At 30.9% G+C, this 20,286-nt stretch overlaps 3 protein-coding genes across 3 annotated transcripts; 1 reads left to right on the top strand and 2 right to left on the bottom strand.

The window, feature by feature from the left end:
• Positions 1 to 6,854: 6,854 nt before the first annotated feature.
• Positions 6,855 to 8,252, bottom strand: LOC137919061 (androgen-induced gene 1 protein-like). Its single transcript, XM_068762032.1, has 2 exons — positions 7,975 to 8,252; positions 6,855 to 7,869 (listed from the first exon to the last, which is right to left on the bottom strand). Exons 1-2 carry the CDS (start codon positions 8,119 to 8,121, stop codon positions 7,312 to 7,314), a joined length of 705 nt encoding a protein of 234 aa, XP_068618133.1. The 5' UTR covers positions 8,122 to 8,252; the 3' UTR covers positions 6,855 to 7,311.
• A 1,327-nt stretch (positions 8,253 to 9,579) lies between these two features.
• LSm7 (U6 snRNA-associated Sm-like protein LSm7) lies at positions 9,580 to 10,611 on the top strand. The gene is made up of 3 exons (XM_068762033.1): positions 9,580 to 9,756; positions 9,838 to 10,021; positions 10,409 to 10,611. Exons 1-3 carry the CDS (start codon positions 9,724 to 9,726, stop codon positions 10,546 to 10,548), a joined length of 357 nt encoding a protein of 118 aa, XP_068618134.1. The 5' UTR covers positions 9,580 to 9,723; the 3' UTR covers positions 10,549 to 10,611.
• A 162-nt stretch (positions 10,612 to 10,773) lies between these two features.
• Positions 10,774 to 19,967, bottom strand: ChLD3 (Chitin and LDLR binding deacetylase 3). Its single transcript, XM_068762031.1, has 10 exons — positions 19,913 to 19,967; positions 19,694 to 19,766; positions 17,397 to 17,569; positions 16,003 to 16,139; positions 14,565 to 14,690; positions 13,596 to 13,804; positions 13,392 to 13,511; positions 12,286 to 12,443; positions 11,522 to 11,766; positions 10,774 to 11,087 (listed from the first exon to the last, which is right to left on the bottom strand). The coding sequence occupies exons 1-10, from the start codon at positions 19,965 to 19,967 to the stop codon at positions 10,809 to 10,811; spliced, it is 1,575 nt and encodes a 524-aa protein (XP_068618132.1). The 3' UTR covers positions 10,774 to 10,808.
• Positions 19,968 to 20,286: the final 319 nt, after the last annotated feature.

The raw sequence follows: 20,286 nt of genomic DNA on the forward strand, positions 1-20,286 counted from the left end.
TATTTTAATGCTTACCTTCAATTTCATTCTATTCTTTTTATTATTATTCATCGAGATTCAGATTTAAAAACAATGGCATAGCCACTTTTTCATTTCTCTATATATTAAGTATTATATCTTTCCTAATATGTTCTTTTGAAATGTAAAGTATTTTTAAGTATTTTAATTCGTTGGACACAGACAGATTAGTAATTCACTATTTCAAATATTCATAAGCATAAGTGGATACTGAATGATATGTAAATATCAACTTGTAACCATTCATATTAAAATAAGCAAATATCTAAATGAGTAAATGAAACACATTACATAAACTTATATTTTAATAAATAGTAGCTGAAGCACAATTTACGTTTATAAATAGTATAATAATATTTTGCTTATTCTTGATGCATTTTAGTGTATTACCAAATTACATTTAATAATGCAAAAAGTTCTTAATTTTTCATAACCCTTTACATATATGACCTATATATCTTTAACTAATAAGGTACAAAATGCAGTTACGGTACAAGTTTTTTTTTATATTATTTAAGCACCACTAAACTTGGATAAAACAATATTATTTGCTTTATTATAATCGTGTATGATATATGTTCTGGCGAATCTTTGCGTCTTATAAATATCCTATCCAATTCCATTCCATTCCTATTCTATTCCAATCCTATCTTTTTATATCTCACAATGAACCTTTATTTTATGTATGTATTCACTTTGTATCTCAAGTATACTTGTATTAAAAATGTTCATCATGATTATATTGGTAATAATGTTGCAAGTTGCTTGTAATCATTAAATCGAGGTACTTATTTATTTTTAGACAAAGGTTTTATTTATAGTCCTTAATTTTATGAAAAAAAATGAAAATGAAATGAAAAAAATACTAATGTTCATTTTATTTCATTATAAGTTAATATTATTCTCTAGTCGGTTTGAAATAAATAATCGTTTAATTTAGGGCTAATATATTCAGTATACAGTGTAAAACCAACAAATATTTACACATTAACCTGCTACGATTTACAGCAGGTCATTTGAGAAAAAATAATTAATATTACGGAAATTATTTAAAATGCTTTCTGTTAAATAAGAGATGTATGCAATATTTTTACCTGTTATTTTAAAATTAAATCGCGAAATGTTCTTAAAATAAGATTTTATTTAAAATATATTACTTTGTGAGATGTATTCAATAATACACGTATTTTGCTTTTGAAATTTGTGTTTTATTTATAATTATTTATATTATACGATGTGTATGATGCAAGAAATTACCTTCATTCTTAACCCTTCTTTGCATGGTGATGGAAATTTCCATCATAACATTTAGTCAACAAAAAAAGATACTCAAAACCCTTGTAACGTAAATTTGTTGTTGCTCGCAACTTTTTAAGCGACTATTGCGTACAACAAAACGCGGTTGTCGAAAAATAGGAAAGGTCACTGTGAATTACCAGACCTAGAACTTGTTATTCTGCTGTTTGTTGTGACTGAAAGAAAGGAGCGAGATTTTTAATTGTTTTATGGAAATAAACGGAGATATAAAATACAATAAAAAATGAAAATGAGTGGAAAAAAGGTTTGTTTTCATGTTTTTGTTATTTTATGTACAATTTATATCAAACACTATAAATGAATTTCTCAAAACGTTGTGATAGAAATTTACATCACTATGCAGTAACCTCACTTGTAATGTATGGGAATTTTTTTTTTGTAAATGTTTATTTTATGTTGTTTTTTGGGGAAACTTGAATGAAAGAGATATTGCAGATTATCTTTGTAAGTTATAAGGCGGTTGGCTCTCAGAAGATGGCTTTAATGACCAAGATTCCGATGATGAAAACCACGCTGCTGATGAAATTATAAGTATTGCAGGAGGAGAATGATGATGACGATGTGGATGAAACTGCTGACGTTGAACCTCCTCTTGTAGAACCAGACGATCAAGAACCCTCTCACACATCAAATTCATCTAATTTGTAGTCTTCATCCAGTTCTCCATTTGACAAAAGAAACTTGATTTGGAAAAAAAGGAATCTGGTGTATGACACAGATAAAATTACTTTCTTGGGGAGTTCTGCTGCTTCAGGTGGTCTATCACACCTAGAAACTCCATATCAATGTTTTAACCATTTTATCTCTGAAGATTTTATCAAAACATTACTAAAGGAGACAAATTTATATAAAAAACAGAGTAATCCCAGTTCATCTATATCATTTACAGAATATGATTTGTATAAGTTCTTTGGTATATTATTATACATGCCAGTAATCAAATTTCCTAGCACAAGATCATACTGGTATACATACTGATATTACTTGTCCGTTTATTGTCCAAGAACACAATAAACATATGGGAGGAGTAGATCTCATGGATAGCTTTTTGGGCAGAAATCATATAAAAATGGGGTCTAAAAAGTGGTATTTGCGTATTTTTTTTATCTATTTGATCTTGCTATTATAAACTCTTGGATTGTTTATAAAAAAAATGCTCAAGAAAGTGATGAACCTAAAAAGAGTCTGCTTACAATGGGCCAATTCAGAAATGAATTGTCCTTTGTGCTATAGAACAAAGGAACCACCAAAGCAGTTAAAAGAGGGCGTCCTGGTACCAGTGTACTAGAAGAAGAATTACAAAAAAAAAAAAAAAAGGTTCTCCAGCTCTACCACCTCCAAAAGACATAAGAAAAGATGGTGCTGAACATTGACCAAAAGTAGGTGGGTCACCCCGGTGCAAATTTCCCAAATGTAAAGGCTATTCTACAATTTCGTGTAATAAATGTGGCGTCAATTGGTGCTTAAATATAATAATTATTGTTTTTTGAATTATCACTAAGAATGAAGAAGACTAAGTAAACAACTTTTTTTATTTATTCAGTACCGGGCTAAATATGTGAAACTGCATGATGATGTAAATTTCCATCATATTGTTTTTTACATAATACATATTTTTATTCACACTAGGATTTTTTTTAATATTTTTCCTTTAATCTAGAGCATTAATTACATCACCCTGATTTATTTAAAAAAAATAGTAAAAATCATGCAAAGAAGGGTTAATGTATCATAGAAAAAGTGTCGAAATTACGAAAGATATTTTAGTATTTGACAATGGGTGGATTAGCCATTTATTCGAAAATATTTATATGAGTATGTTAGGTTTGTTTTTACTACAATACCTAATATTTATTGAATAATTTATCAACTCATTTCATGAATGTAATAAAAATGATGTTTTCGTGGAGACCACGAACCGGCAACCACAAGGTAGGACGTTCACCTTAAAGGTGGACCGACTGCCTTGTTCAGATCGTTGAAGGATGCAGGCCGCTTGAAACCGATCCTATTTTCAATCAGCGGATGAGGCCTATGTCCAGCATTGCATATCTGATTCTTAAAAATGAAGAGTTTCAACAACACTTACACTCTAAGAATAATTATAGAGTTACATTATAAGGGAAAAATGCGTTGTATTTAAAAAAACAAATATATCAGCAGAGTACCGGGTTGAATTTGCAAATAATTGTCATAATAGTAAAAATAATATAAGCGTAACTGCCGCACTTGAAGCTACGTAATATGTTGTCGCTCAAGTAAACCCGCGAGTCCTGATCAGAGGCAATAATCGTCTTGTTGACCGACGATGGACTTTCTAGTGACGCCTAAAGTGGCCATTGCCAATACGAGTTGCCATATGTCGCCACGAGCCACACATCGCGGAGCTACCATAGCCCATAGCCATAATCCTTCATAACATTCGCGCAGACGGAATAATATATTAAGGTGAATTTATCAATAAGAATATTCTACATATATTTCATTCATGTGGTGTACTTCATACAACAGTGTGCAGCTGCCACACTTGAACGTTCATAATCTACTGACCAATTGTTAAACTAGTTGTGATCGACTTCACACTTCAATCAAGGAGAGTATAATCGTCCCCTTCATAATATTACTCAGCAGGTGTAGAAATAGCCACGTATCTTTGATAATACAAGTATGGCGACTCTCATTCAACGTTCCAAAACCCAAAACTAAACGTCTCTTAGGTTACTCTATCACGATCTTTTCAAGTTGTTCGATTATAATGTGGATTTATGTAACATTATACAAGTCAACATCTACTGTCCTAGTTTCATTGCGCTAAAGCAGAAGACGATGTCCCATACAAGTATTCTGTATGGAACAGTCATGCGATTTACTTCGCAGACGTCTTTTATTTCGATTAGGGTATAGAACCTCTCTATTACTAAGGTAGTCTATCCCTAATGTTGTGATCCCGACGTAATCCTGAGACTTTGACCAACCGACATGATAGCCAGCTAACGATGTAGTAACCTACGACTATTTACGCGCTACGATGTAACAACCATTTACGAATAATCAGCAGTTCATATTCCTTCAAATTAGCTGGTAGCACTACCGGAAATCCGCGCCAAACACGCACGTCGACGCAAATGCACTCTTCCGCATAGAGGCGATTTGCTGCCTCCATGCCACAACACTTACGATACGACCCACTTAGAGTAACGGGTAAAGCGCAACAGAAATATAACTCATTCTCCGCGCGACTATGGGAAATTTTCATTATAGTATTCGTGCAGAGATAAAAATGTCCACGTAACTTTGACAATATAAGCATTTCGTAATAGCGTTCCGTATGGAACAGTCATACGGTTTACTTCATAACACTGGTGACCTCGAAGTGATCACAAATATGTAACAAAAGAATAAATTAGTGTTTTTGCCTATTTTTATTTGCAGAGGTTAACACCTTCAAACCATTTGCGCTTCAAGATCTAAGTACTGTGTAATAAACTGCATTTCTAGAACAAAAACTACGCCTACGATAACTTTAAAAAGTTCATTACATCAAAGTACAATTGTCCGATTTGTTTCTGAGGACGTAGTCGGCGGAACATTATTTTAAAATAAATTACGTTTAACAAAATTTTTATGCTTAGTCACATATATTTGATGACACTACGTTATCTAAAAATCACCGTATGTTCAAGATTATAAGTAATTTTTATAGTTATTTATAAAAAAAATGTATTTAAATTTAATGTTTTACATTGATATATTATTATATTTACTCAAGCGTTTAAATAATCAAGAAAACAATATCGTTAATTTTTGAAAATAGAAGTAAAAACTTTTTTAATTTCCCTAAATCGCAATAATTAATTTAGCAATTGATTACAAAAAATATGTTTTAATTACGTGTACAGAGAAGTGTGATATTAATTCAAAAAAGATAGACAGATGAATCGTCAATTTATTTGAAGAATGTAAAAAAACGTGAAAGCGACAGCTGAATAAAGTAGCAAGAAATTGGTTTAACGTGAATCGAGACCGTCAAACAGTACATGTCTCAAATAATCACTTTTAAAACCAATAGGCCCGTTAGACGTGCCAGGCACCTTCTTGATGATCAACATATCACATACACACACGATCTAACGTATTCACATATACCGTTATTCAAAATTGGTATGGTAAGTTTCAAGACTACGTAACAAAAGCAATTTTTTATGGGCTATTACAACATAGCGGAGTTTTGAAAGCAACTTAAAAACATTGCTATAATCTGACCCTTTTCTTTAAAGGTCTTTGGTTATGATGTAACTGATAAAACTTTCGAGTTATCTTAATTGCACCATATAGCTGCAGTTGTTTGTTATAATTCAAACATCATATACAGAGTGATTGGTTATAGGTGTAAAAGCTTTAAATTGGTGAATGTATAGCTTATTTATCAGCAAAAAGCTTTTGAACCTATTTCCAATAACCCTGTATAAAGTGATCACATTGAAATAAGTTACATTAATTTTTTTATTGGAATGCATTAGATAAATAACTTCTGGTGGTACAAAGTTTGCAGGGGCAGATAGTAAACGATAATTAATTTTAATATAATGTAAGTCAATACATTGTTTATTATTACAGAAACCATTGATTTTTGTACCAGATGTATCCATACATTGACTGTTAGCAAACTAACCATCCGGTATAAAAAAGTACAATAAGTAAGATTACAAAGTAAAGAAGTAACATTATTTAATTATGTATTAAAATATGGATATATTATATTACATAAGTAATAATTTTATTGTTAATATATATATATAAACCACTGGGACAAATAGTTTAAAATATTGCATTAACTCGAGTACTAAATATCTATTTTGTCTATCCATTAAATTGTCTTCAAGTGTAATTTATAAAAATTATAATTTATATTTATGAAACAGGTTTCAGTATTAAATAATGATAAAACAGATGGCCTGAATCAAATTTCAAGGGAGAACCTTGGAAACTGATTAGGTAAATAATTATCTCATATAATTTATCAATATGATTACATATTCTTAATAATTTATTTTCAAATTAAAAACATAAAAATGTTTGTCATGATTATTATTCACTTACACAGCTTGAACCTATTGTATGTTTTCAAGATATTTATAATCAGTGATAGTACATTTAGAAACATATTTACCTAAACTTGACAGGTTACTTTATCATAGAAAGTACATCTGTTACAAGAAAATGCTGGGATGCATATAGACATTGAAACAAACAACTACCATAAACATATTTCTACAAAGATTCCCACAAACTTTGCTTGTTTGTGTACAATAAGTGACATTAAAAATAGTTCTTTCTTGTTAACTTTTCCATAAATAATTCATTAGAGTCACTTCTACAAAGACTTGCCCAAATACAAATATGCATCAGAATATCCAATTTCTAAATGAAACATAATTGCATTTTTCACAAGTAAAATTTAAGTTTTAATTAACCAATTTCTTTACAAAGGTTTAGCACAAATATTCCAAATTAATAGGTAAAAGTAGGTCACACTTATTGGTAATATTGCTTACAATGGTCTTAAAATTATTGCTTATTCTTTTAATTTAAGCTAGATAGTTACACAGGACAACATCTAAAAACCCACATAACGAAGCTATTGACATTAATTTTGAAAAATGAATTAAATATTTTCAATATCCACTTATATAAAGTAATTTCGAAAGTATAAATATCTTTTTACATTTTCTTCACTTTTGATTTGAAAATTAGAGTATATATAAGAGCTACTTTAACAATAAATAAAAATATAGTTATATAAAATGCAGCAAATAAACTGTATTAAATGTTAATAAAAGATTTTATTATGTCCCTACTGAATCTTATCTTCAAAAATAGCATCTCATTGCTTGCATACTAATAAATTTTAAAATTAGCAAACTAAACTATATTCTGAAATGTTTAAATAAAAACAAAATTTGCAACACTAAAGCATTACTTAGCTTTTTTCTTTCCAGATCTTACTGTGGATTCCACCTCCTTAGACCACACAAGCCTATTTAATATTTCACCTAAAGAATAAAAGCTACATACAAATATTAAACTGAATACATAGAAAAGTACTCTAAGCGGCCAATTCATTACTTTCAGCACCGGGTAGACCCAGCTACCTGTGTGGAAATAAATATAATGAACCCAAACAACATAACATAACATAAATGTACACAATATTGATAGACCAGTTTTCTTATTAGGATACATGCGAAATGATGTTGAAAGTTCAATCAGTGTAAATAACACAATGTTCGAGTGCATTACATGGTTCAACCATACAGGAAAATATGGGTCAAGAGCTTTAGGTAGAATTAATTCTCTATCTACTGCATATAAACCCCAAAATGTTACCCCAACAAATAAGGCCAAGGGAAATGCAAGAGCACTGAAAATTGTATCTTTAATTTTTCTTAACGCAGGCTTATGTGACGGTGTTGGCTCATTAGTTCCAAAAATGTCATTTAACACTGCTGTGATGAAGTAAATGGTTTGCAACATCTGAAAACAATGCATCAAATATTTACAAGTTACAATTAAAAAAAATTATTCAAGTTAACATCGATTAGAGAGTTCATATAAATTCGAAACAAAGTAATTACTTACCGCATTTAAGAAAGTTAAATACTTCAATTTACCACCGAAAGATGTCACAGTCGAAGAAGTACTTGGAACTTTTACAAACATGTGATCATAGTAACACCCGTAAAAAAATTGTATGGCACCAAAGATATGAAATAATAATCTAATCATTTTCAAACGTTTTTATAAGAATTGATAAAACTATTTTATGATGCAGTAATTGCAATTTTTAATTAATAATTAATTCAAATTGTTTAACAATAACCTTACGGAAATGATTTGTAAGCATGTAAACAATTTACTTTGTGCCTTTATTTGAGCACAATTACTTATATTGCATTTAAGTTACAAAACGGTGTAAAGAAAATTTAAACGACTCTGACAAAAAGAACCATTAACATCTTAGTCCAATACCAGCGTCTGTCATACTGAATTAGTTACGTTTGCGCTTGAATATCATTGCTTAAGAATACCATTTTAAAAAATTCAAGCCAAAGACTGGCAACAGCAAGGTAATTATAGAACACTTTATGAGGAGGAATTATACATTTCATATTAATTAAATAATAGTAGAGTAAATAAAAATATAGCTTGTTCGTTGTTTAGCTTAAATTGAACATCAATAAGGCCCTTTGTACATAACGTATGATAATACTTATGTAAGTACGAATGTTCAATTTAATTTTAAAGTATTTAATATAGTAGACACGGCAATTTTAATTGGTTTAATTTTAGATGCAAATTTAACCAGAAAAAATTAGAATGGGTCTCTGTAATTTATAATTCAATTTCAATTTATCAATGAAAATAGAGAAGTGGAGTGGACATTATTTCATAGAAAAAACTCATTTCTGTAATAGGTTCAATTTAAAAAAACCTGTCAACTAAAAGAAATTTGCACAGCTCCATTAATCTATTGTTGATAATTTTCAAGCATGATCTCTTATGGCTTACTTCTATGAGGCTATGTTACTGATATCGATGCAATTTTTGTTTTGTGGGTTAGTATGTATGGTATTACAATACAACTTTTACGCAAAAAAAATAATATAGTAAAAAGTCTATTTTAACACCCTGCAATTAATGAACAGGCGATCTTGTCGAGGTCTTTGGAAGACACTACGTATAGGCCACTTCCAATCGGTCCCATGGAAAATCTAGTTCACGGACCCTTTCGCTACCGATGAACCAGTAAAAGCCTTAGGGCTCATGGGATTAAGATCTTCATCTTCAGAATCCCATGGGAAATCTGTAGGATAGGTCTATGCCTAAAAGAGGACGTATAGCGAAAATGATCATGATGCTATTTATTAACTTGCTTTATTTATGTATATTAATTTAATTATTTTGATACCTTGATATTGCTAATCCGCAAAAGCGCTAGTACATGTTTTCTCATGTTTACATGTTTTCTCTTTTTCATTTTAGGGGATAATGTTCTTTGATCAAATAAAAAAAAAATACAAATCTACTCGAAATATTTCCAATATTGTTTAAGAAAGAGGACTATTGAATTAGTATTTAGTTGATAAATATATAATATTTATATATATTAATATTTTATATTGCGTTGTTCTAAGTGAAAATGTTTTTGAAAATTTATCACAATATTTTCAAAAGTCATAAACCTGTGGCGTAGCGCGGCAAGTTATACTGACATTTACCGAAAACAATAAATAACCAACCTTAAATTATTAACTAAACTATTAAATTGTTTTGTTTACTGAGATTTGAATAATTTACTTTTGCTGAATATTATTTGGTTTGTCGGCAATGGCATCCAAAGAAGGTGGAGACAAAGGCAAGGTTGTGAAAAAATTGTTTAAAATCGTTTTCATTGAGAATGAGTTTTTGAAGTAAGTCTAGAATTAAACTATATTCTTTCAGAATGCTCAGGGTACAGGCGACAACAAAGAAAAACGTAGAAAAGAATCAATTTTGGACTTAAGCAAATATTTGGAAAAAAGCATACGAGTCAAATTCGCCGGCGGTCGCGAAGCGGCGGGTATATTAAAGGGTTATGACCCATTACTAAACCTTGTGTTGGATAACACAACAGAGTTTTTAAGAGGTACCCTTGACGTATTTTTATCTTTTAATGTTATAATCGTCATTTTAATCGCAGTACGTCCACTACAAGACGTCGTCCTCTTTAAATTTCTAGTAAGAAATTAGTGAGATGGCTTTTCATAATAATAACTTACTTTTTAAGATCAACAAAATGTTGAAGATCATCCATTTTAAATCTTGACTCAATTTTTTTTATCGGCTGTACTAATGATGATGTCTGCACTAAAATAATATTGATATTTCTGTTATTTTTACTTCAATCATCATCATCTTTTCAGCTGCATATTTACTGCTAGACATATGTAACTTCATAGATTTCAAATAAGACTGATTGGAAGTATTTTTTTTAATATTCTATGTTTATTTTTAATTAATCTTTACTTTTTAGACCCTGATGACCCATATAAGCTACTTGATGATACCAGAGCTCTAGGATTAGTTGTGTGCCGAGGGACATCAGTTGTTTTAATATGTCCTATGGATGGCATGGAAGCTATACCAAACCCTTTTATTACTCAGGAAGGATAACTAAAGTGTTTTCTCTTCTGTTCTTTTTATTTTTAATGATAAGACTTGTGAATAAGTAATAAATAAGGAGAATGAAAAATGTCTTTAATTTAAAATTTTATTACAAAATTATTGCACAATTTGCTAAAATATTTATTAATTTAGATAAAGTAAACATAATAATACTTATTTTAATTGCTAATATAAAGATTTACATTTATTTAAACCTGACAAATATTTTATTTTGGTAACTTATAAACCCATAATTTTTTTAAATAATCTTAATCAAATCCAAACTCATTTCTGATCCATGGATAACTCTTTGGGCAGTCTATACATGTTATCATATATTTGTCATGTTCTGAAGTTTTGGAAGGTAATTTGCAAGTTCGGGGTTTGTTACAAGCTATTTCATTTTCATTGAAACGACGATCCTTGCACTGCCATGGTTGGAACTTCTTCAACTGCAGCACTGGTGTTGGTCTTTTCATCCAATCAATTACTTCACGGTATGTTACAAAGTATACATCTGGCAATCTTAAAATTTCTATAATAAATCTCTGCAAAAAATTGTACTAAATTTTAGAAACTTTTTTTTCTTATGGCTATATTATTACAAAAACTGTAAATTCATAGGTTTAGTTTAAGGATATTGATTATTTCATCATCATCATGTCAGTCAATAATTTTCCAGTGCAAAGCATAGGCATTCCTCAAAGATTGCCATGGTGACTGGTCTTGCACTGTCTGTATCCAACAACTTCCCGCTGCCTTGCCTATGGCCACCTAGTGAGGGGTCTGCCCTTGCTATGTCTACCAGCTCATGGTTGCCACTCGAGAACCTCTCGTTACCAACGGCTGTGGATTGCATGAATCATATGCTCTGCACACTGCTACTTCAAACAAATAATTTTTCGAGCTGCAGAAGTGACATTGGTTCTCCTGCAGATCTTCTCATTGATTATATACTGATAAAGAGATCATATGAAATCACCTTAAATGCAGCAAGATAATGGCTATTTTTGAGCCATGTACCACTCAAATGTATGCCAAATGGAGCCCGATTTTTCAAATAATGCCTTTTAAAGTTATTAACCAAGATATTATATACGTCATCGCCATTGAGATCAGCTGAACACTGATCTAAAGTTGTACAGGAATCTTTGCCATTTGTCATAGGATTTATCACCATTTGCCACAATCCTGCATAACTCCTTAGTGGGCAATATTGGTAACTTTCTGTAAATAACAAAAAAGTTTTATTGTCGATCATTGCAGATAACTTAATTATAAAAGATTTTTGATTTGGCATATACTTAATTTTATTTTTAATGTTTTTACATCTATATCCAATCACCCATATAAAGGAATCCCTTTTAAATACGTTATATGATTTTTTTTTTTGAAAATGACAGGCTATTGACCTCCGGCAATGCAAAGTGGAGGGACACGATAATTAATTTTAATATGCAAGTAATCAGATTTTTGACGCTTTTTTACTGTATTATCATGTTATTTATAATTTTTGAATCCATTGATATTTTGACAAAGTTTACCAAACAGTTATTGACAACTAAAAGCAGCATAAGTCAAACCTTAGAATAGAATATATGTTTCATTTATGAATTACCCTGTTTCGTTTATGAATTACAGTATGTCTATGTACATAACCAGTTACTTAAACATCTTATAACGAGGAAATGCGATTAGCAAATGTAATAGAAGTGAAATGTTTAAGTTATAGCAATCGAAAGTTACCTGTGCAGCGGTGTGGCATTTTGTAATCGTGCGTGTACGGCCAGTATGGGGGGTCAGTGAGAGGGGCTACTACCGTCGCGTCGTACACGAAACCGAACTCTTGCATCATAAGAAACTGACGGTTCCATCCCACAGAGAGATAAGGTACTCGGAGTCCCCTGCATTGGTGTAAATAATAATTAACATTTTTTCAACGTTTAACGTCAAAAAATGGAGAGAGAATAAAAAAAACTACTACTAAGTTAATAGACCAGATTTATAATTCGCGATAACATAAGATATAATTAAAAAAAAAACACTTAAATTGAATTTTAACATTAACCCTCCTAAAACAAAGTGCCCCACACGCCACTCTTTCACCCCCTCGACGCACCAAACCCAAAGGGATCAAGAGCTCTTTCAAGAGTAAGGTAGTCGCCGACATGAGTCATGACAGGGACAAGACGCCCATGCAAGAGGGCCGCCACGAAGGAGAAACCTAAGAAAGAGAAAAACTGCACCATCGAGAGCTACTGGTGCAGCGCAACACGACGGCTACAACTACGGAACGAGGGATGTTCCACTCAACAACCTGGAGGGACGAAGAAACAAACGCGCCACATAATGTCCTAGTGGCGCACGAGACCCGGCAAAACTAGTAGTAGGAGAAATTTAAAATTCTAACCGACGAAGCTGTAACAGTCCCGCGAGGCTAGTAGCGTCAACATCTAACAGAAATTAGAGAATTAAATAATCAGATGCTAAAATATTAACTGCGTGAAATTAAATCCCATTAAGCAATTTTTAGTAATTTTATAGTGTTTTCGAAAGAGCATTTTATTTATATAATTTACAAATCATTCATCATAAATCGAATAATAATAATAATAATAAAGCAATAATTTTTCCGCAACATATAATTAAAATATAATAGTATAGTAATAGTTTTATATTTTGGTAGAGCGCTGAAGGCATCACGAGAGCCTTATAACAATGTTTATTTCACATTGGTGAATCAATAAAAACATAACTAAACTGGTTTATAAATAATATGTATAAATACCGATCAATATAACTTAACATTAAGAAAAACTAAATAATAATTTCTGCGAGGAAAATATTCTTACCTAAAATCTTCCATCCAAACTTTTCCAAATCTATTGATTATATTTGCTTGACCAACCATTTCATCAAACCAATCTTCAACGGTCGCGTTTTTAGACCACCACTCTGGTGGTCCTCGGTGCCTAACAAAATAACAAATTGAGTTTATTGTCAAAAATTATTTCAAACATATTTTAAATGTTATTACTATACTATGTAGAGCTCACGTTATAGAATGAACTGCTATTTCGTGTCCATCATTCCATAACTTCTGCACGTGTCTGTAATTCGTGTAGGGATGTGACACGAAGAAGGTAGCCTTAATAGGACACCCATTCGGATTTTTTCTATCAGAAGTAAATAAATGTTTGTTGTAAATGTCCCAGGTTTCGTGGTTCACCGCTCCACTAAATGTAATTGTAATCATTTGTGGAGTCTGAAAAAAATATATATTAAGTATTAAAAATAAATAACACACAATGTCGGGGTTAAAGTTTGTTACGAATTTATAAACCGAGTAAAAGTAAATTTAAAAAAACAAAGAAGTAAAGAAATGTCCAATCATATTAAAATAAACAAAATTTATTTATATTTATATATATTAATAATTTTCGCATAGTTAAGTATAGACATAAAAAGTTATAGTCAATAATAAATAATGCAGTTAATCAGAGGTATAAGAGTTATATTAAAAGATTATATCTAACTATGGAGGTATGTGTTGTAGCTGGTATCTAATTACGAATTTTTTAAGTCTCGAGAAGTGGTAATGAATATGAAATAAGCCAATTTTTTTTGAGTTACAGTCAGATAAGTGAAGACAAGCCAACATTATTTTTCGCCAATAGCGTAAGCAGATAAATTTTCGTGACCACCTACACGCTTACGAATTTTCAATTTTTTTTTACGTTGATGTATACCCTCGTCGGGCTAGGTGCATCATCAGGGAGTCCACAGGTCCATGAACTATTTTGAGAATTGAGGCAGTAAAACAAAGAAGACCATAAAGGGGTTTGTATTATCTCTTATTTCTTTGAGTAAAACTACTCCTCGATCCCACTTCTTTTTCTAGTTATGGAACCGGGAAAAACAGTTTGTACAGTAAAGCATAATTAGGTAAGTAGTGTTCAACGGATGCGCAAAACGAAACTGCGCAGAAGCACGCGATGAGTTCGATCAAGCGCGGTGCACGTTACCTGGTTTGGAATAAGATTTCCTGGTATTTCTTTGCCGGTTTTCGTGCAAAAGCAATCCGGCAATAAGCACATGTTGGGATCGCATGGTTCCGCTGCATTTGGGTCGTTATTCAGATCGCACCAGCCCTGAAAGTTTATTTTAACAACGCACATTTGTATATTTATGACATCTATATCTTTGTTTTACGGAAAAAGTCGTTAATAATTTATAATATTATACATGATTTTCATGGACGGCCACTGTACGCTATATGCCTCCCAAGAGTTCGCCACAATGACCGCGACCTTGACTACGTCGGTTCTTGAATGAATTGAATATATGTCATTTCACAGTTATTCCAGTCAGATTCATTTAAAGCGAATGCCATAAAAATACCATCAAATGTTTCTGATTATTGTTTCTTTATGTAGATTAGGTTTTACATATCTAATCGTGAAAGTTTTCACGGCTCTTAACTAAATGGTTCCTATTAGAAATCTAATCATGATTTGCTTACGAAATTCCGAGCTGTGATGACGGTAAAGTAACTCAGGGATAGCATAGATGCAACTGATCGAGGTGCAGCCGTTACACAACGCGGGCTCGGTAGAAAATACTAAACGGAATTGTTCTACGGTGATTGCATATATTTTTAACATATACTGTCGTAATAGAAATATCCCGTAGAATTATTTATTACTGGCCATATGTTTGGATAAACCTTTATATATTTTAAACTAAATTAGTTTTTCTATATAATTTTAGATCACATATTAGTGCAACCTATATTATTATTTGCGATCATGATTTCGAAGGTTTCGGTTGTGGGACGTTTACGTCTAGACTTATGCCTCCCATATATATTAACAATAAGATTGATAGTAAATGACTTGCATCTAGGTTTACGACGGTTTTAAAAAGGTAGTCTAACCGCCTTGTAGGCTTCCTGTTCCCTGGATTCCACTTCAGAACCTTAAGGCCCCAGCGGACTGTTCTACGCGCTACGTGACCTGACCATTTCAACTTCAACTTGCCAATCCAAAAAAAGAAAAAAAAACTTGCCAATCCGTTGGACCATGTCAGTTACTTTTATCTTCTCATTCCTGATTTGCAACATTAGACAATGTTGTCCATTTTTAGCTAATTTTAAATTTTCTTTTAAAAATAATGGTGAATTTATAATTAATAGAAATTTTAATTCATTAATAGTTTTTTTTGCTTGTTTATTTTTTTTGGTTGTAGACAAAAAGCGACTCAATGTATAAAATATATCTTTACCAAAATAACCCGCACACAAATATGATAATATTTTCAGGAAAAATAGATATATAATAATAGAACTTTATAGATTGGCAGTAAACAGGGAAAATGTAAGAATCGCGCGCGGGCTTTTTATTATATATTAATTTAAATTCTTAAAATAAAATATAAATAAAGTATAATAAAATCTTAAAATACTTCATCAGAGGAATCTTCGCAGTCAAATGAACCATCGCAGAAGTATTCCGCCGGTAAGCAGCCGCCGTCTGCACATCCCAAATGAGTTTCGTTGGCGCAATTCGCCTTTTCCAACAGCGGCTTAGGTATTAATACTTCTAAAAATAAACATAAAATTAATCAATGCCCATGTACAAAAAATATTCTAGTCAAGTTTAAACCTATACGAGTCATAGTTTAAAATTAAGCATTTTTATACGAACGTCCCCTCAATTCTCATGCGGGTGGTGTTTCGTAAAATTCGAAACTGATCTCTACTCGGCGATTGGAATATTCTTATCAAATTTCATTCATGATGAGATGACATAGATTGATTGGAAACGAGTGTACAACTTTTAAAAATTTTATACCTACTTCCAATCACTCTATAAAGTAGTCATTGTAAAATATGTTTCGTTAAATTAATTTTTCCATTGGAATGCTACAAACCAATAACTTGTGGCAGTTTAAATTCTACAGGAACTGACAACAACAATAATTAATTTTAATAGGTTGTAATCCGTTTTTTCGTACTATATTATTATTAAGTTATATTTCTGAAACCATAATTAACAGAAAATGAGCTATATATTCACACATTTTGAGCTATTACACTTTTATCTCTTAAGCTTGTTTATACAGATAAATTTTTATAAAAGTTCTATTTTTCCAGCGCATACAGGACATAAAAAAATATTTGAATTAAAATATTTATGGTTGTTTAGAGGATACAATCGCTCCTTGTACTTCATTTTTTATATATTGTATTGATTTTGAGATTTCTTTTTACGTTTATATATGTACAATGAAAAGTAAATTACTCAGAGCCTGATCTGTACTTTTAGGTTACAACTCGATTTTGATTCAACTGAAGTCCGGACAACCGACCATTAACCTGACAATTTATGCTGAGTCAGTCTTAAGATTTTAATTTTTTAATCATGCTGCGTGTACCATTTCTTCGTGTTAATAAAATACAATCGCATCTTTTAGGTGACTAAAACATATATTTTTCTTGTTTAGCGATTCGTTTTTAGTGAAATAACACAGCGTGTTATTTTACATTTTTCTGATCAATTTATTGAGCAAAGGAGATCAACGGACGTAATAGCTTCGCATTCGATACTGAGCATTCAGGTTTAGACTTTTTAAAAGAAATTATGAATAGTTTTCAAAGTAAATATATACATATATATACGTATGTATGTGTGTACGTATATACATAAATATTTGTAAACAAAATAAAAATGTAATTTACGACGATTTTTTTTACTTTTATCACCATAACAATTTCAGCCGTAAGACGTCCACTATATGGAAAGCATGGAGTTTTCCAACAACTAACAAGCCATCATGTTTCATAAAGATTAATTTACCTGTAGTTATGTCGCAATTGTGAACGTTTTGATAATTGTCACATAACTGCCGATTAACGTCGAATAGTAGGCCTTCGGAGCATTTGAATTCAAACACTTCATTATCAACGCAAAGGTAATATTTGGCACACTCGTCTCTGGTCCATAAACCGTCTTCTGATCTGGCGGGATTCCTATAACAGGTATTATTTTTAAAAACATAATCAAGAGACAAAAACACAAATGCTGTTATTCTATGAATTATTTTAATTTTATTTAACAACTAAAAATATTACTTGACAGCAGTGATAACACTTTTTTAATTTTCTCTATTCTTCATGTTTCGTTTATCAAAACAGGGTCAGATGAATAGGTGAATAACATACAAGTTTACTGCACCTAATGGGGTTTTCGAGAATCGTAAACCAGTTTAAATGCTGTAAATATTCTATAGAAATAAGGGGGCTGGCATTTCCGGTTTTCGAATTCGAAATCCGCGAGATAACTCATGAATTTAGTTCGTAATATTTAGATTGATAAACGATAAATATTAACAGATATGTAATAATTAATATGAACTACGTATATTAAATTAAGTTTGGAAAAGTGTGTACTATGTATTTAATAAAGCGTTTAAAGTACTCTTGTAGATGATTTGTAAGTCGAATAAAAAACTTTAAAACAATAACTTGACTGTCGAACGAAAAATACAAGAAATCAATTTGTCACGGTGCCAATTTAACATATCTATCCGAGTTGCGCGTGTACTAACGGCGAAAGTGAATTTCTCAAGACGACACAGGAAATCGTAATAACATAAAATACAATGGAAAACCGGACGGTTGTCGATCGATGGACAGTTAAAACTCTCAGTCAAGGTTGTAGCGAAAGTAGTGAGGGGTCGATGCCCTCACGCACATTTTTTGCAAGAACTATATGTACTTTATCCTGTAATATCGCTAACGGTGCATTAATAGCGTTCTAGAAGTTTTTAGGAAGTGCATGTTTAGATTATATAACAGAAACAAGATATAAGAAATGGATTCGATGTTTTTAACGTCTTGTAATAAAAAAAACTCGCTGTATTTTCTTAGTCGTAACTTCTATTCAAGCTAATGGAAGGTAAATAGGATTTAAAAACGCTACGTGCTTGCGTCACATGTAGTAGCCGTAACGTTGACTGGGTCGAACAGCTTTCTTCAAATAAAAAGTTGTTCGATTAAAAAAAAAACAAAACGGTTCATATACGTTAGAAACAGCTAATGTAAATACCACACCTACTATTAGAAACATTACTTTCGTAGAAATTTTTAGATTTCCAGCATATAATATTTACGATATTTTTGGCATTATTGAATAAATGAAAATTAACGATTTTCTCTATATTACCTTTGTATTAATTATTTACTGATAACGTTAAATTAAGCGTTAAAAAGCAGGTTTACATGAGAATACAGTTTAAAAATTTTATCTGTTAATATTTCTGTTATATTTTTGTAATGATCACAAGATATACATTGTAAAATAATATTTAATCAAAGAGGAAGTGGTAATGAAAAGCTCCGTGTTTATTACTCCGATAGATATAATTACATAAATTATAATGATAAAATTAATATGTGATTTGTAATATCAATTTTTACGAAACTAACTGAAACTGCCTTAACAAAAATCTCTTGTAGTGTATTACAGATTTTAGCAAATGTATAATGTAAGTAAAGCGGTAAATTATAGCTAACAATAATAAGAGCATTCATATTTTACATAAATTTTAAACATTCGTATTTAAAAAAAATTGATATCATGTTAAAATATTATAGAAGATATTTTAAATCTATGTAAAACGTTAATATACTTTATTGTCATGAAAAAGTGAGAAGTGTCTTGATTAGACGTTTATTTTCTCCAACATGTGTTTGTTTTTCCCTTACTACTTTAAATAATTAGGATTACGTATCTTCGAAGTATTTTTATTATTGTATATTTAATATACGTGAACGTTTAAAAATATCCAACAGATGTATAAAAAAACCTGCAAGAATATTAAAAAGGTATTAATAAAGAATTATTGTGAAATCTTTTAAAAAAAATCACAACACAAAAATAGTACCTTAAATTTTTTGCTAATTATTTATAAGATGTTGCTAGAAAATTTATATTATTTAGCTGATCGTTTATTTAAACTAATTAAACCGTTGCAATATTTTGTGTTAAGAGAAATAAGCAAATGGAGGAATATTTCTACTTGTGAATTTGAAGCTAAAACTTTAATATTAATATAGGGTTTATAAATTATAAAGCAATTTTTAGTTACGAACCTGTAGAATCTTCCACTTTCAGAACATATTGTTTGTTTTAAGCTTGTGTTTTGCTCTTGCTTTCCTCGCACTTCTGTAATAAATATAACTTCTTGATATTTTTTAAAAGTAAATACACTTCGAATTTTAACAACTTTTAAGCATTACATATTTTGATTAAAATTAAAGGCACACCATATAAAGTATAAAATAGTATACCCTAATATATTTATAGTATACCTATTATAGATAGAAGAGTTAAACATAAGATAGTTAGTTTATCCAGCTTAACCATGTTGTGAGTTCGGTTTCCGCCAAAACACTGATAGTTGCGACAACCACTCATTCATTGCCGGACTGGGGGCAGTACTTACTTTCTTTTGCTCTCGGAAGTGTTATAACTAGTATATACTCTGTAGTTATTTTCTATCTATAGATCATTTTACTATATTCGTCAGACAGAATAATATCAACCACACTTTTGTATGCAAGCTGACCTTTCTACTTGCACACGGTGCGGTTTGATACAGATGATTCTAGTAGGCGTCAACAATTGATTGTTTCACTAAATTACATTAGCAAAAAAAAATGTTGAATTCCTAACATAATCCCAC

Source organism: Battus philenor, unplaced genomic scaffold (assembly GCF_028537555.1).
Source record: "Battus philenor isolate CCGP_79_NKW_IND1 unplaced genomic scaffold, ilBatPhil1.0.hap1 SCAF_15, whole genome shotgun sequence".
Lineage (NCBI taxonomy): Eukaryota > Metazoa > Arthropoda > Insecta > Lepidoptera > Papilionidae > Battus > Battus philenor.